We start from the raw sequence: 15,813 nt of genomic DNA, 5'->3' as shown, positions 1-15,813 counted from the left end.
TCATTTCCGCCCTTTTTATTGCTCACGAAAGCCACACATTGCATGATGTACCACCATACAGCGAGACCTTCAAAGGTGGTGGTCCAGATAGCTGTACACACCGGCACCTCTAATACCCAGTAGCACGTCCTCTTGCATTCGTGCACGCCTGTACTCGTCGTGGCATACTATCCACAAGGTTATAAAGGCACTATTGGTCCAGATTGTTCCACTCCTCGACGGCGATTCGGCGTAGATTCCTCAGAGTGGCTGGTGGGTCACGCCGTTCATATAGCTCTTTTCAATAAATCCCAGGCATGAAGATAGGGTTCTTGTCTGGAGAACATGCTGGTCACTCAAGTCGAGCGATATCCTTATCCTGAAGGCAGTCATTCACAAGATGTGCACGATGGGGGCGCGAATTGTCGTCCATGAATACGAATGCCTCGCCAACATGCTGCCGATATGGATGCACTATCGGTCGGAGGAAGGCATTCACGTATCGTACAGCCGTTATGGCGCCTTCCATGATCACCAGCGGCGTACGTCAGCCCTACATAATGCCACCCCAAAACAGCAGGGAACCTCCACCTTGCTGCACTCGCTGGGAAATGTGTCTAAGGAGTTCAGCCTGACTGGGTTGCCTCCAAACAAGTCTCCGATGATTGTCTGGCTGAAGGCATATGCGACACTCATGGGTGAAGAGAACGTGAAGCCAATCCTGAACGGTCGGTTCGACATGTTGTTGGGCCCATCTGCACCGTCGTTGCAAAGATGGACCTCGCTGTGGACGTCGGGAGTGAAGTTGTGCATCATGCAGCCTATTGCGCACAGTTTGAGTCGTAACACGACGTCCTGTGGCTGCACGAAAAGCATTATTCAACATGGTGGCGTTACTGTCAGGGTTCCTCCGAGCCATAATCCGTAGGTATCGGTCATCCACTGCAGTAGTAGCCCTTGGGCGGCCTGAACGAAGCATGTCATCAACAGTTCCTGTCTCTCTGTATCTCCTCCATGTCCGAACAACAACGCTTTAGTTCACTCCGAGACGTCCTTGTTGAGAGCCCTTCCTGGCACAAAGTAAACAACAATGCGGATGCAATCGGACCGCAGTATTGACCGCCTAGGCATGGTTCAACTACAGACAACACGAGTTGTGTATCTCCTTCCTGGTGGAATGGCTGGAACTGTTCGGCTGTCGGTCCCCCTCGCGTCTAATAGGTCCTGCTCATGCATGGTTGTTTACATCTTTGGGCGGGTTTAGTGATATCTCTGAACAGTCAAAGGGACTGTGTCTGTGATACAATATCCGCAGTCAATGTATATCATCAGGAGTTCTGGGAACCGGGGTGATGCTAAACATTTTTTGGTGTGTGTGCATTCATTCAGGAATCTCATTATATGCAGATGCCTCAGCAGTGTAGAGCGATGTTTTCTGTTTCGTGATCACTTATCTCAATATCTGACATTTCTGCGTTCGTGCACTGTTTGGAAAGAGGAATCGTTCCACAGCGAAACTACTTCGGAAGACCTGTATTGAATATTTCGGACCTGTCTGATCTCCCTTTTAGGTGCCAGTGTGGTCATTGAATGACTGAGTAAATGATTTTATCGTCAGATCAGTCAATAAAATTTCAGACTTCAATTCACTGAACGATTCCCGCCTTGCAATACTTATACTTAGTTTGACATCATCTAGTTTTTATTCCTGAACAAGATTTTGAATTCCCTTAAATCTGTGATGGAACTCTCTTTGTTTTTGTAGCCACTTTCTAACAAGGATGTTGAACCACAGTGGATCTTTTCAACCCCTCACAATCTCCCCCGGCACATACCTGTCTAAGAAAGATTGTACAACGCTTCTAAATTTTATCCATTTGTGTTCCGCACCTCCGTCCCCACAGAACAATATTTCACATTGACTGCTCATGTAATCTGCAGTCCATTTCATGCCACGTTTGCTAAACGTATTATTTTCCTACATTATTTACCATTATCTTTAATACCTGTAGTAATTGATGCTATAACACCCTGATTGTCACTGATTTCCTCCCCCCCTTTTCTCTTTACATTGATTGATTATAAGGGATTAGGTGTGTTAGTTACTAGGGAATTTAAGACGTAGCCCTGTTGATTCAATTCTCTCACTGTTTGAATGAATTTTCAGAATAAATTTATAAATCCCTGTCTCTGGCATCAGTTTTAGTGGTGTGACTTTCCCATACTATAACTGACAAACTGACCTCGATATTCTCCAAATTTTCTCTCAAGCGTTAGGCCACTAGAGCTCCCAAAGCAGATGGTCCATAAAAGAATCTGAATGCTATGCTTCACCCACCTTTGACACGTACCTTATGCAGATTCTTTCAGATTCAGAATTTGAGAAGCTTCACTACATACAGAGTTCTCTACAGAAATAAATATACCGCCACCAGCAGTGCCGTCTAGACTATCCTTTCAATACAGATTTTAATCTGAATTTAAGATTTCGCTGCTATTCATTTTCCATTCGTGGTACTACGAGGGCACTATTCCTTGAAATAAGTTTTGATCTGCTATGGGACAACAGACCACCAGTGATGGTTTTGAATGTATCACGGGCCATCACTAATCGCCTAGACATAGTGCATGGTAGAACCACTAGTTATATACAAGTGCTTTAAAACTCTCTAACTACCAATTCAACTATATAACCACGCAAATAAATATACTAATCTTGGGTTTCCATCACATTCATTGGTTACAGGCTGTACCTTCAATCCGCTATTAGACCTAATTCCAACACATATAGGAAGTCTCAGTGTACATCGTGAAAACTCTAAAGATTATGTTTTTAGAAGTATTCTATCCATTCTAGAATGAAATCGTTTGCATGTACTTTATTTGTCCTTTGTGTCATACTGTTTCCTGATGCTTGCCACATTATAGTGCCCTTTTACATACAATGTGACAATGTAAGATTGCTGCAAAAGGCCTGTCTGTCTGAGATTTCCATTAGTGAACTTACGTGTGCCACAGGTTTGCTGTCGTGAATGCACATCTACGAGAGGATTCCAATAGTGGACTTACATCTACTAGAGGTTTCCAATAGTGGACTCACATTTACCAGAGGTTTTCAGTAGTGGACTTAATTTTACTAGAGTTTTCCAGTTGTGGACTAAATTTCACCAGAAGTTTCCAGTTGTGGACTTACTTCTACCACGAGTTTCCGGTGGTGAGCTTACTGCAAGACAATACAATCACCTTGTGGTCCAGGTGGCCCTGCTGGACCTGGAGGCCCGGCTTCTCCAGTGTCTCCTTTGGGCCCTGGTGGACCCGGGGATGTCTCCAAGCCCTGCCAGAAAACAGAATCCATACTCAGCCATGTGTTGCTCATGAAACGCCACAAATTGTAACAAGCTTTACAAATATTTTCGACTTTCTCAGGACATTATTAATCGACGTAACATTGAAAGGGCGCTATTTGTAGATTAAGGGTTCTAACACTCAATGGATAAGACTACACACCAAGGGGTCATTACACAAGATAGATGTATTAGTCAATTATGATTGTAAGTGTACTATGTGTGAATCCTTTGCAGTCAGTTCCTTTGTATGTTAATCACCAATGCTTCAAAGAAAAGGTAATGTTAGTGATAACATTACAAAACATTGTTACACGTGTGTGGTCTCTACCGGACCTTCTTTTTTCTGTTTCTCTTGTAACTGTCTTGCAGTGGTATTCTCAAGCCCCGGCAGTTTTATGATTAGGGTTGCAAAAGAAATAAATAATGATTTGTGTTCTGATATCTGTAGCTGCTGTTAAGCCACACACAGACTTTCTTTTCATCAGATGGATGGAAATCTGTCAGACATAGGGAACATATGGAGGAAACAAAATTTGATATTACACTACTGGCCATTAAAATTGCTACACCAAGAATAAATGCAGATGATAAACGGGTATTCACTGGACAAATATATTATACTAGAACTGACATGTGATTACATTTTCTCGCAATTTGGGTGCATAGATCCTGAGAAACAGTACCCAGAACAACCATCTCTCGCCGTAATAAAGGCCTTGATACGCCTGGCCATTGAGTCAAACAGAGCGTGTTCAGGTACAGCTGCCCATGGAGTTTCAACACGATACAACAGTTCATCAATAGTGATTGGCGTATTGTGACGAGCCAGTTGCTCGGCCACCATTGACCCAGCGTTTTCAATTGGTGGGACATGTGGAGAATATGCTGGCCAGGGCAGCAGTCGAACATTTTCTGTATCCAGAAAGGCCCGTACAGGACCTGCAACATGCGGTCGTGCATTATCCTGCTGAAATGTAGGGTTTCGCAGGGATCGAATGAAGGGTGGAGCCACGGGTCGTAACACATCTGAAATGTAACGTCCACTGTTCAAAGTACCGTCAATGCGAACAAGAGGTGACCATGACGTGTAACTAATGGCACCCTATACCATCACGCCTGGTGATACGCCAGTATGGCGATGACGAATACACGCTTCCAATGTGCGCTCACCACGATGTCGCCAAACACGGATGCGACCATCATGATGCTGTAAACAGAACCTGAATTCATCCGAAAATATGACGTTTTGCCATTCGTGCACCCAGGTTCGTCGTTGAGTACACCATCACAGGCGCTCCTGTCTGTGATGCAGCGTCAAGGGTAACCGCTGCCATGGTCTCTGAGCTGATAGTCCATGCTGCTCCAAACTTCGTCGAACTGTTCGTGCAGATGGTTGTTGTCTTGCAAACGTCTCCATCTGTTGACTCAGGGATCGAGACGTGGCTGCACGATCCGTTACGGCCATGCAGATAAGATGCCTGTCATCTCGACTGCTAGTGATACGATGCCGTTCGGATCCAGCACGGCGTTCCGTATTACCCTCCTGAACCCACCGATTCCATATTCTGCTAACAGTCATTGGATCTCGACCAACGCGAGCAGCAATGTCGCGATACGATAAACCGCAATCGTGATAGGCTACAATTCGACATTTATCAAAGCCGGAAACGTGATGGTACGCATTTCTCCTCCTTACACGAGGCATCACAACAACGTTTCACCACGCAACGCCGGTCAACTGCTGTTTGTGTATGAGAAATCGGTTGGAAACTTTCCTCATGTCAGCATGTTGTAGGTGTCGCCACCGGCGGCAACCTTGTGTGAATGCTCTGAAAAGCTAATTATTTGCATATTACAGCATCTTCTTCCTGTCGGTTAAATTTCGCGTCTGTAGCACGTCATCTTCGTGGTGTAGCAATTTTAATGGCCAGTAGTGTATAAATAATATATTGTAAACTTATTCCATACCTGCGATAAAACGTTTTCGGGGCTTGTAGCTGTGTCAAGTACTCAAAACCCCTTGTGCTTTCGACTGAGCACTCTTTGCATTTTGGCAAATTAAGCAACTGCTGGAGGGCTGCTGATACATCCTCATATACTCTGGCCACCAGCTGTAATGTCACTGGCGTTCTCAGTATCGCCATGTAGGGGCATACAATGACTCTTGGGTCCTACATATGCCTGTGATAGATAGCTTTTGTCACTTTTATAAGGGGCATTCAAATGAAATCTGGTCACTAGTGTAAAGTAACGGTACCGATTTTATTAACTCAGAAACGTAGTTATACACAATACACATACTCAAAAATAGTCACCAAAACTGTTGGCACCTTTATCCCATTGCGACACTAGCCGGTTGATTCCATCCTTGAAGAAGCTAGTAGGCTGCTGTCGGGTCCAGGCCTGGATCCAATCACACACTTCGTTGAGAATCGATGTCCGCGATTAGCTTGTTTTAGAGGTCCAAACACATGGAAGTCACACGGTGAAAGGTCGGTACTGTACGGTGGATGTTCCAGCGTTTCCCACCGGAACTGCTGCAATTTCATCTTCTCCACATTGGCCGTGTGTGGGCGGGCATTATCATGCTGCAGGATAACGCTATTGGACAACATGCCTCGGCGTTACGACTTGATGGCTCGTCTAAGGTTCTGTTAAGTGGCTTGATAGCGCTGGGCATTGATGGTGGTTCCCTTTCCAGAAACTCGACAAGCAGTGGGCCCTTGTGGTCAAAAAAAAGAATGAGACCATGACCTTACCGGAACTGATATGCACGGCCTTTGATTTCTTCGGAGGTGGTGAAGTCGCATGTTTGCAGTGCTTGCTCTGACGCTTGGTTTCCGAATTCAAAATGGTGATACCATGTTTCATCACCTGGGACAATACGCGACAGAAATCTGTAGTACTCCTCATGATAACGTATCAGATGACTCAAAGACAGCGAAATTCGAATATAGCGCTGGTGGGGAACCCACTGCGCACAGATTTTTTGAAAGTGCAAGTGTTGATGAATTATGGTGTGGGCGGTGGCCACGCTAATACTCAGTAATTGATGGATCTCGTCCACGGTGATTCTGCGGTTGTCCAAGACTAAAGTATTCACTTCCGCAACCATTTCCGGTGTGATGACACGATGAGCCTGTCCAGGACGAGCATCGTCTTCCAGTCACTCGCGACCCTCAAGGAATCGTTTGCGCCATTCCACAACACTTGAATGACTCATACTGAAGTCACCGTACACAGCCTTCATCCGTCGATACATTTCACGGCCTCCAAACCCCTTCGCCTCCAAAAATCGAATCACTTCACTTTCTACATGCTTGTATTGTGTTGTATTGTAGGGAACTGGGGACCGAGAAACGACGGAGCCCGCCGAGCCCTCAGTGGTACACAACCCCACAACTGGCTACAACTGTCCACTCACCCCAACGCCGCCCCACACCGAACCCAGGCTTATTGTGCGGTTCTGCCCCCAGTGGACCTCCCAGAGAACGTCTCACACCAGACGAGTGTAGCTCTAAATGTTTGCGTGGTAGAGTAATAATGGTGTACGCAGTGTTTGCGCAGCAATCGCCGACATAGTGTACCTAAAACGGAAAATGGGGAACCAGCCCGCATTCGCCGAGGCAGATGGAAAACCGCCTTAAAAACCATACACAGACTGGCCGGGAAGCCGGACCTCGACACTAATCCGCCGGGCGGATTCGTGCCTGGGACCGGCAGGCCTTCCCGCCCGGAAAGTAGTGCGTTAGGCCGCATGGCTAACTGGGCGGGCTTGCTCCTGTTTAGTCGCCTGCATGTTCGGTAGTGGACTATAACTTGTGTGACCACCTTGTCTTCGGCGAGAAACCACGCTGGCGCTATGCAACATCAAACGGTGCGCACGCGTAAGTCTCTCCGCCAATAGATGGCACCACCATACCCGCAGTTACGTGGTGCCACCTCACGTCTAAGGCAAAGGTAGACGCATTAACCAGGTTTATTTGAATGAACCTCATACAACACGTTTAAAGTTACACAAAGCGATCATTTTGGTCTGAGGTACCTGTGTGTTCATTCTGCAGATACAGTACTTTGAATTTTGATATACCAACTACCTGAGTAGTGTCACTTTGAAAGAGTTATAGTAGGTGTGGAGCCACAAGACGTTGTTCATGCTAAAACATTTTGTATTAAAATGTAGTTTGCTAACCTATAGCGTATGTCCAGCTTGGAGCAAAAAAATAGACACCTCAACTTATGTAACTATTTTTTAATGTTTAATTAAACAAATGTGTTATGGTAAGTCATTATGATACAAATAAACAAGCATTGTGGAGCTGATGTTTTCCACTCACAGGCTTAGTCAAATGATCAGACATGACATTAAACAGTTTGCTACAGTCATACTAAGGTAGGCATGAGTCGATGAGTCGGGTATTTATTCTTTTGCTTACTAGAGTTGTGTAATCAACGATCACGAACTTAGACCATGTAATTTACGAAGCTAGTCATAATGTTTTAATCATAACCTCCAAAGAATTAAGTTACTTTTTTTTTTCAACTACAGGTCTGCAGTCCAGATACACATTGAGATTACCGCGTCACAGTGCCACAGCAGGCCGCTACATGAGCCAATTCCATGTCATCAGTGGGCTACGCCATTTTGATTTGGCTCCCTTAGACTGCAGACCTGTAGCTGCAAACGAACAAATTAATTGGAGAACTTAATTCTTTTCGAGGTTATAATTAAAACACTGTGACTACATCTCGTAATCTACTTGTGAATGTCTTAGCGGTCATTGCGTAAGCATGTTATAGGAAATAAACAGATGGAAGGTCATAAACCCTTACAGAAAAAAGCGTACTGCTAAACACTTACCGGAATTGGAGCCGGTTCTACTTCAATGGGATAACCGTCCTGAAACATTACAAAAAGAAGTACAGTGAATTCACTTCGTATCGTAGTACACGGTCCAGTCACATTAATGTGACCCAGCTGTGTTCGACGTCTACTTGCAATAACCACTCAGAGACAAATGGTTCATGGCTCTGAGCACTGTGGGACTTAACTTCTGAGGTCATCAGTCGCCTAGAACTTAGAACTACTTAAACCTAACCAACCTAAGGACATCACACACATCCAGGCAGGATTCGAACCTGCGACCGTAGTGGTCGCTCAGTTCCAGACTGTAGTGCCTAGAACCGCTCGGCAACCCCGGCCGGCACTCAGAGACAGCTGGTCGCAGCACTATCATTGGAGAGTATATAAAGTGTGTCGGGAAACGCGGGAAACAGAGCAGTCATTGTCGTAATGTGGAAACGCAGCCATTTATCTGACGTCCAAAACGACATGATCACTGGCTTTCACCGAGCGAGGTGGCGCAGTGGTTAGCACACCGGACTCGCATTCGGCAGGACGACGGTTGATTCCCGCGTCCGGCCATCCTGATTTAGGTTTTCCGTGATTTCCCTAAATCGCTCGAGGCAAATGCGGGGATGGTTCCTTTTAAAGGACATGGTCGACTTTCTCCCCCGTCCTTCCCCAATCCGATGATACCGATGACCTCGCTGTCTGGTCTCCTCCCCCACAACAACCCAACCCAACCCAACCCTCGCTGGCTTTCAGGCCAAGGGTGGATGCATTTACGAAACGGTTTGGTTTAGTGCTGCCACGGTTAAAGTGCACGGAGTGGTGCATGGCAAAATGGCGCTATGCAAAACCGGCGCCGAGGCAAGCGTGGTGCACCACGGTCCATATGTGATTGACGGCTGCGGAGGTGTGTACCGGCGAGTAGAGGTACAACTGTTGAGCAACTGACCGCCCTCATGAACCAAGGGGCCACCAACAGCGTCTCCTCAACTAATGTTCAGCGAACGTTGCTGCATATGTGCCTCCGCAGCAGGCGCCTGGGTCATGCACCCATGCTGACTGCTGTTCATTGGCGACGAAGGATGGCATTTGAACACAACCGCAACTGGACGTGCAATAGGAGGCGACATGTGGCCTTTCCAGATGTTATGCTCCATCGGACAGATGGTCGATGGTACGTGCGGCGTGAACCGTCTGAAGGCAAACACCCCGCATGCGTCATGGCCTGGGGAATGTTTTCGTGACATTCCCTGCACGATCTCCACGTTCTAGAAGGCACAGTGGATCAATACAAGTATGCATCTGGCCCTGGAGACCATGTCCACCCCTACATGTGGTTTGTTTTTCATCGGCACGGTGACATCTACGAGCAGGGCAACGCAACGTGTAACACAGCTCGCAGCAGACGTGCATGGTACGAAGGGCATCATGGGTTAACCGTACTCCCCTGGCTACCAAACTCCCCGTAATTAATTCCAATCGAAAGTCTGTAGGACGACCTCGATCGGACTGTTCGCGCCACGGATCATCAACCGAGAAACGTAGGGCAGCTGGCCACGGCTCTAGGGTAGCATGGCTCCACATCCTTATCAGCCGGCCGCAGTGGCCGAGTGGTTCTAGGCGCTTCAATCCGGAAACACGCTGCTGCTACGGTCGCAGTTTCGAATCCTGCCTCGGGCATGGATGTGTGTGATGTCCTTAGGTTAGTTAGGTTTACGTAGTTCTACATCTAGGGGACTGATCACCTCCCATAGTGCTTTGAGCCATTTGAACCACATCCTTATCCGTACCTTCAAGAACGACGTTGACTCTCTTCCTACACGTATTGCAGCGGACAGCAAAAGGTGGTTATTCAGCCTTTTGACAGGTGGTCACATTAATGTGACTGAACAGTGTATGAACCATGGTAAAGAAACAAGGAAAATGCGAGGTCTATCATTCGTATTTCCCGACTTCCGTACTTTCTGCACTTCTTAGACACACCACTTGAGTGACACGTAACCGATCGGCAACATCTTGCTGTGTATGACCTGCTGAAAGTTAAGCCATTATCTTCACTCTATCAAAATGCTGTATGCCTCTACGTGGCGTGTTACTGCAGTGCTGAACATAAACTGAATGAAGATGTTGTTGGTAGTGGACTGTTCGCGGTGTGCCGCCACGGCAGCGGTATGTTTACACGACTGGGGAAAGACCGAAAAGCCGGCCGAAGTGGCCGTGCGGTTCTAGGCACTACAGTCTGGAACCGCGCGACCGCTACGGTCGCAGGTTCGAATCCTGCCTCGGGCATGGATGTGTGTGATGTCCTTAGGTTAGTTAGGTTTAATTAGTTCTAAGTTCTAGGCGACTGATGACCTCAGAAGTTAAGTCGCATAGTGCTCAGAGCCATTTGAGCTATTTGAAAGACCGCAAATCATGCCAGTAGTAAACACCGTCCAGTATATGGGCTCTAATCAGATAATACATGAAGTGCATAGATCAATGAGACCTCTAGTTTCGTAGATTACATTTTACGATAGTATTCCAAACTTTTGTTGAGCAATGTAGATAGACGTGTTTTTTATTCTTTGAAGATGAATAAATTAAGTTAAAGGACGTCATCTTTTATTTGACAGGAATCATACCATCTTTTATGACAAATTTCTTTATTAAATAATTCCAGTTACGCCAAGTGAACTTAGGCAGTAGCTTAATATTTTTCGTGGTCGTAGCTGAAGTAAATCTCTCACCCTATAATCCAATAGACAAACAGTTCGTTCTACTGAACCTTTACCACTCTACATAACACTTTGTTCGCAGGGCATCCACAGCCGAAATATTCCGCGCTGAATGAAAGGTACGTTGCTACTGTTAAAAATATTTATTCAAATACAGATCGGTTTCGCAAACTATATTTTTATGATCAGGTGTTTATCTGTATACAAATGTATAAAACAACATATTAGAAATTTGACAATGTCAGGTAATGGAAAATAAAAGCGGTTAGGTTTGTGTCTACTTACAGGCAATCCCTAGAAGCGATCTGTTTAAAAGCCGGAAAAAGCACATTACCCAACATTTTCACCAAGGTATTTGTAATTTCTAACTCGCAAATGTGCGGACAGTAAACGTAAACAAGTATCCGATAAAAACTTAAAAAACGGGAACAGAATGGATATTAAATTAATAATTTATAAAGAAATTCTGCAAAGAACCGCCTCTGAAATGTTGATGGAGAAACAACTGTTAGAATAATGTCACACGTTACCTCCAATGTAGGCAGTCTGGGAGGAAGCGTTTCTGTTGTCGATATTAAACTTAACCGTAAGCTGCAGCGTGGCCTACGCGAAGAGTCACGCACGCACAGTGTGACAAACAAGGTGTAACAAGGTAGTTGGTGGCAGACAGTGTATTTTTGAAAACAACTTGTAATTATGATAAACAATACATTCTGTTTTTGAGTCACTTATGCCCAAATTAGTATTACAATTAATTTCGAAACGTTTTCAGATACTGTGCAAATATTTATTCAATGTAAGGATATTAATAACCCATAGCAACTCCGATAATATCTGAAAACGTTTCGAAATTAATTGTAGCACTAATCTGGACGTAAATAGCTCAAAAACAAAATGTACTATTTCTGATTGTTACAAGTATTTTTAAAAATACACAAACAGTCCCCAACATTTCAATCGGAGTGATGAGTTACACCTTGTTTGCGACAATGCATGTGCACGGCTTACCGCTTAGTCCATGCTGCAGCTTACGATTAAGTTTAACATCGGCAACAGAAATGCTTCCTCCCCACAGTGTCTATACTAGAGGTAAAATATGGCATTATTCTAACAGTTGTTTCTCCATCAAAATTTCAGACGCGGTTCTTTTGTAGAATATTTTTATAAATTATTAATTTAATACCCACTACGTTCCCGCTATTTACATTTTCACCAGGTCCTTGTTTAGTTTTAGGGTGGCCTTGGCCCTCTTTATTCTACTGGGTGATAAAAAAGTCAGTATAAATTTGAAAACTTAATAAACCACGGAATAATGTAGATAGAGAGGTAAAAGTTGACACACATGCTTGGAATGACATGGGGATTTATTAGAACAAAAAAAAAAAAAACAAAGTTCACAAAATGTCCGACAGTTGGCGCTGGACAGCAGGTAACTGCTACCGTGACGGGTGAGAGGTACGCCGATATGTTGCAGAATCGCATCATCCCCAGCCTGACTGATAAACACCTGCTGGAACGTACGATGTTTATGCAGGATGGCGTTCCACCCCATATTGCTAGACGCGTGAAAGATCTCTTGCGCGCGTCGTTTGGTGATGATCGTGTGGCCGGCCGGAGTGGCCGTGCGGTTCTAGGCGCTCCAATCTGGAACCGAGCGACCGCTACGGTCGCAGGTTCGAATCCTGCCTCGGGCATGGACTTGTGTGATGTCCTTAGGTTAGTTAGGTTTAATTAGTTCTAAGTTCTAGGCGACTGATGACCTCAGAAGTTAAGTCCCATAGTGCTCAGAGCCATTTGAACCATTTTTGATGATCGTGTGCTCAGCCGCCACTTTCGTCATGCTTGGTCTCCCAGGTCCCCAGACCTCAGTCCGTGCGATTATTGGCTTTGGGGTTACCTGAAGTCGCAAGTGTATCGTGATCGACCCACATCTCTAGGGATGCTGAAAGACAACATCCGACGCCAATGCGTCACCATAACTCCGGACATGCTTTACAGAGCTGTTTACAATATTATTCCTCGACTACAGCTATTATTGAGGAATGATGGTGGACATATTGAGCATGTCCTGTAAAGAACATCATCTTTACTTTGTCTTACTTTGTTATGCTAATTATTGGTATTCTGATCAGATGAAGCGCCATCTGTAGGACATTTTTTGAATGTTTGTATTTTGTTTTGGTTCTAATAAAACCCCATGTTATTCCAAGCATGTGTGTCAATTTGTACCTCTCTATCTACATTATTCCGTGATTTATTCAGTTTTCAAATTTATACTGACCCCCCCATGAACCATGGACCTTGCCGTTGGTGGGGAGGCTTGCGTGCCTCAGCGATACAGATAGCCGCACCGTAGGTACAACCACAACGGAGGGGTATCTGTTGAGAGGCCAGACAAACGTGTGGTTCCTGAAGAGGGGCAGCAGCCTTTTCAGTAGTTGCAAGGGCAACAGTCTGGATGATTGACTGATCTGGCCTTGTAACAATAACCAAAACGGCTTTGCTGTGCTGGTACTGCGAACGGCTGAAAGCAAGGGGAAACTACGGCCGTAATTTCTCCCGAGGGCATGCAGCTTTACTGTATGATTAAATGATGATGGCGTCCTGTTGGGTAAAATATTCCGGAGGTAAAATAGTCCCCCATTCGGATCTCCGGGCGGGGACTACTCAAGAGGATGTCGTTATCAGGAGAAAGAAAACTGGCGTTCTACGGATCGGAGTTTGGAATGTCAGATCCCTTAATCGGGCAGGTAGGTTAGAAAATTTAAAAAGGGAAATGGATAGGTTAAAGTTAGATATATTGGGAATTAGTGAAGTTCGGTGGCAGGAGGAACAAGACTTCTGGTCAGGTGACTACAGGGTTATAAACACAGTCCAATAGGGGTAATGCAGGAGTAGGTTTAATAATGAATAGGAAAATAGGAATGCGGGTGAGCTACTACAAACAGCATAGTGAACGCATTATTGTGGCCAAGATAGATACGAAGCCCACACCTACTACAGTAGTACAAGTTTATATGCCAACTAGCTCTGCAGATGACGAAGAAATTGAAGAAATGTATGATGAAATAAAAGAAATTATTCAGATAGTGAAGGGAGACGAAAATTTAATAGTCATGGGTGACTGGAATTCGAGTGTAGGAAAAGGGAGAGACGGAAACGTAGTAGGTGAATATGGACTGGGGCTAAGAAATGAAAGAGGAAGCCGCCTGATAGAATTTTGCACAGACCACAACTTAATCATAGCTAACACTTGGTTTAAGAATCATGATAGAAGGTTGTATACATGGAAGAACACCGGAGATACTAAAAGGTATCAGATAGATTATATAATGGTAAGACAGAGATTTAGGAACCAGGTTTTAAATTGTAAGACGTTTCCAGGGGCAGATGTGGACTCTGACCACAATCTATTGGTTATGACCTGTAGATTAAAACTGAAGAAACTGAAAAAAGGTGGGAATTTAAGGAGATGGGACCTGGATAAACTGAAAGAACCAGGGGTTGTACAGAGTTTCAGGGAGAGCATAAGGGAACAATTGATAGGAATGGGGGAAAGAAATACAGTAGAAGAAGAATGGGTAGCTCTGAGGGATGAAGTAGTGAAGGCAGCAGACGATCAAGCAGGTAAAAAGAATAGGGGTTAGTAGAAATCCTTGGGTAACAGAAGAAATATTGAATTTAATTGATGAAAGGAGAAAATATAAAAATGCAGTAAATGAAGCAGGCAAAAAGGAATACAAACGTCTCAAAAATGAGATCGACAGGAAGTGCAAAATGGCTAAGCAGGGATGGCTAGAGGACAAATATAAGGATGTAGAGGCCTATCTCACTAGGGGTAAGATAGATACTGCCTACAGGAAAATTAAAGAGACCTTTGGAGATAAGAGAACCACATGTATGAACATCAAGAGCTCAGATGGAAACCCAGTTCTAAGCAAAGAAGGGAAAGCAGAAAGGTGGAAGGAGTATATAGAGGGTCTATACAAGGGTGATGCACTTGAGGACAATATGATGGAAATGGAAGAGGATGTAGATGAAGATGAAATGGGAGATACGATACTGCGTGAAGAGTTTGACAGAGCACTGAAGGATCTGAGTCGAAACAAGGCCCCCGGAGTAGACAACATTCCATTGGAACTACTGACGGCCTTGGGAGAGCCAGTCCTGACAAAACTCTACCATCTGGTGAGCAAGATGTATGAAACAGGCGAAATACCCTCAGACTTCAAGAAGAATATAATAATTCCAATCCCAAAGAAAGCAGGTGTTGACAGATGTGAAAATTACCGAACAATCAGTTTAATAAGCCACAGCTGCAATGTACTAACACGAATTCTTTACAGACGAATGGAAAAACTAGTAGAAGCCGACCTCAGGGAAGATCAGTTTGGATTCCGTAGAAATACTGGAACACGTGAGGCAATACTGACCTTACGACTTATCTTAGAAGAAAGATTAAGGAAAGGCAAACCTACGTTTCTAGCATTTGTAGACTTAGAGAAAGCTTTTGACAATGTTGACTGGAGTACTCTCTTTCAAATTCTAAAGGTGGCAGGGGTAAAATACAGGGAGCGAAAGGCTATTTACAACTTGTACAGAAACCAGATGGCAGTTATAAGAGTTGAGGGACATGAAAGGGAAGCAGTGGTTGGGAAGGGAGTAAGACAGGGTTGTAGCCTCTCCCCGATGTTATTCAATCTGTATATTGAGCAAGCAGTAAAGGAAACGAAAGAAAAATTTGGAGTAGGTATTAAAATCCATGGAGAAGAAATAAAAGCTTTGAGGTTCGCCGATGACATTGTAATTCAGTCAGAGACAGCAAAGGACTTGGAAGAGCAGTTGAACGGAATGGATGGTGTCTTGAAGGGAGGATATAAGATGAACATCAACAAAAGCAAAACGAGGATAATGGAAT

The 15,813-nt window shown here is 44.7% G+C and overlaps 1 protein-coding gene across 3 annotated transcripts in view; it reads right to left on the bottom strand.

Annotated features, from left to right (window-relative positions):
• The window catches only part of LOC124788124 (collagen alpha-1(XVIII) chain-like), a 674,174-nt gene that overhangs the window by 120,331 nt on the left and 538,030 nt on the right, over window positions 1–15,813 (bottom strand). For 2 of the 3 annotated variants that reach the window (XM_047255257.1, XM_047255258.1), the window contains exons 12-13: window positions 8,188–8,226; window positions 3,223–3,313 (exon numbers count right to left, since the gene is read on the bottom strand). In XM_047255257.1, the coding sequence (XP_047111213.1) occupies window positions 3,223–3,313; window positions 8,188–8,226 (130 nt within the window). The remainder of the gene's footprint in view (window positions 1–3,222; window positions 3,314–8,187; window positions 8,227–15,813) is intronic. The other variant, XM_047255259.1, reaches the window with a different exon arrangement.

This window comes from Schistocerca piceifrons, chromosome 3 (genome assembly GCF_021461385.2).
Source record: "Schistocerca piceifrons isolate TAMUIC-IGC-003096 chromosome 3, iqSchPice1.1, whole genome shotgun sequence".
In the NCBI taxonomy this organism is placed as follows: domain Eukaryota; kingdom Metazoa; phylum Arthropoda; class Insecta; order Orthoptera; family Acrididae; genus Schistocerca; species Schistocerca piceifrons.
Note: the sequence above shows the minus strand (reverse complement) of the source record. Positions and strands in the feature narration are given on the sequence as shown.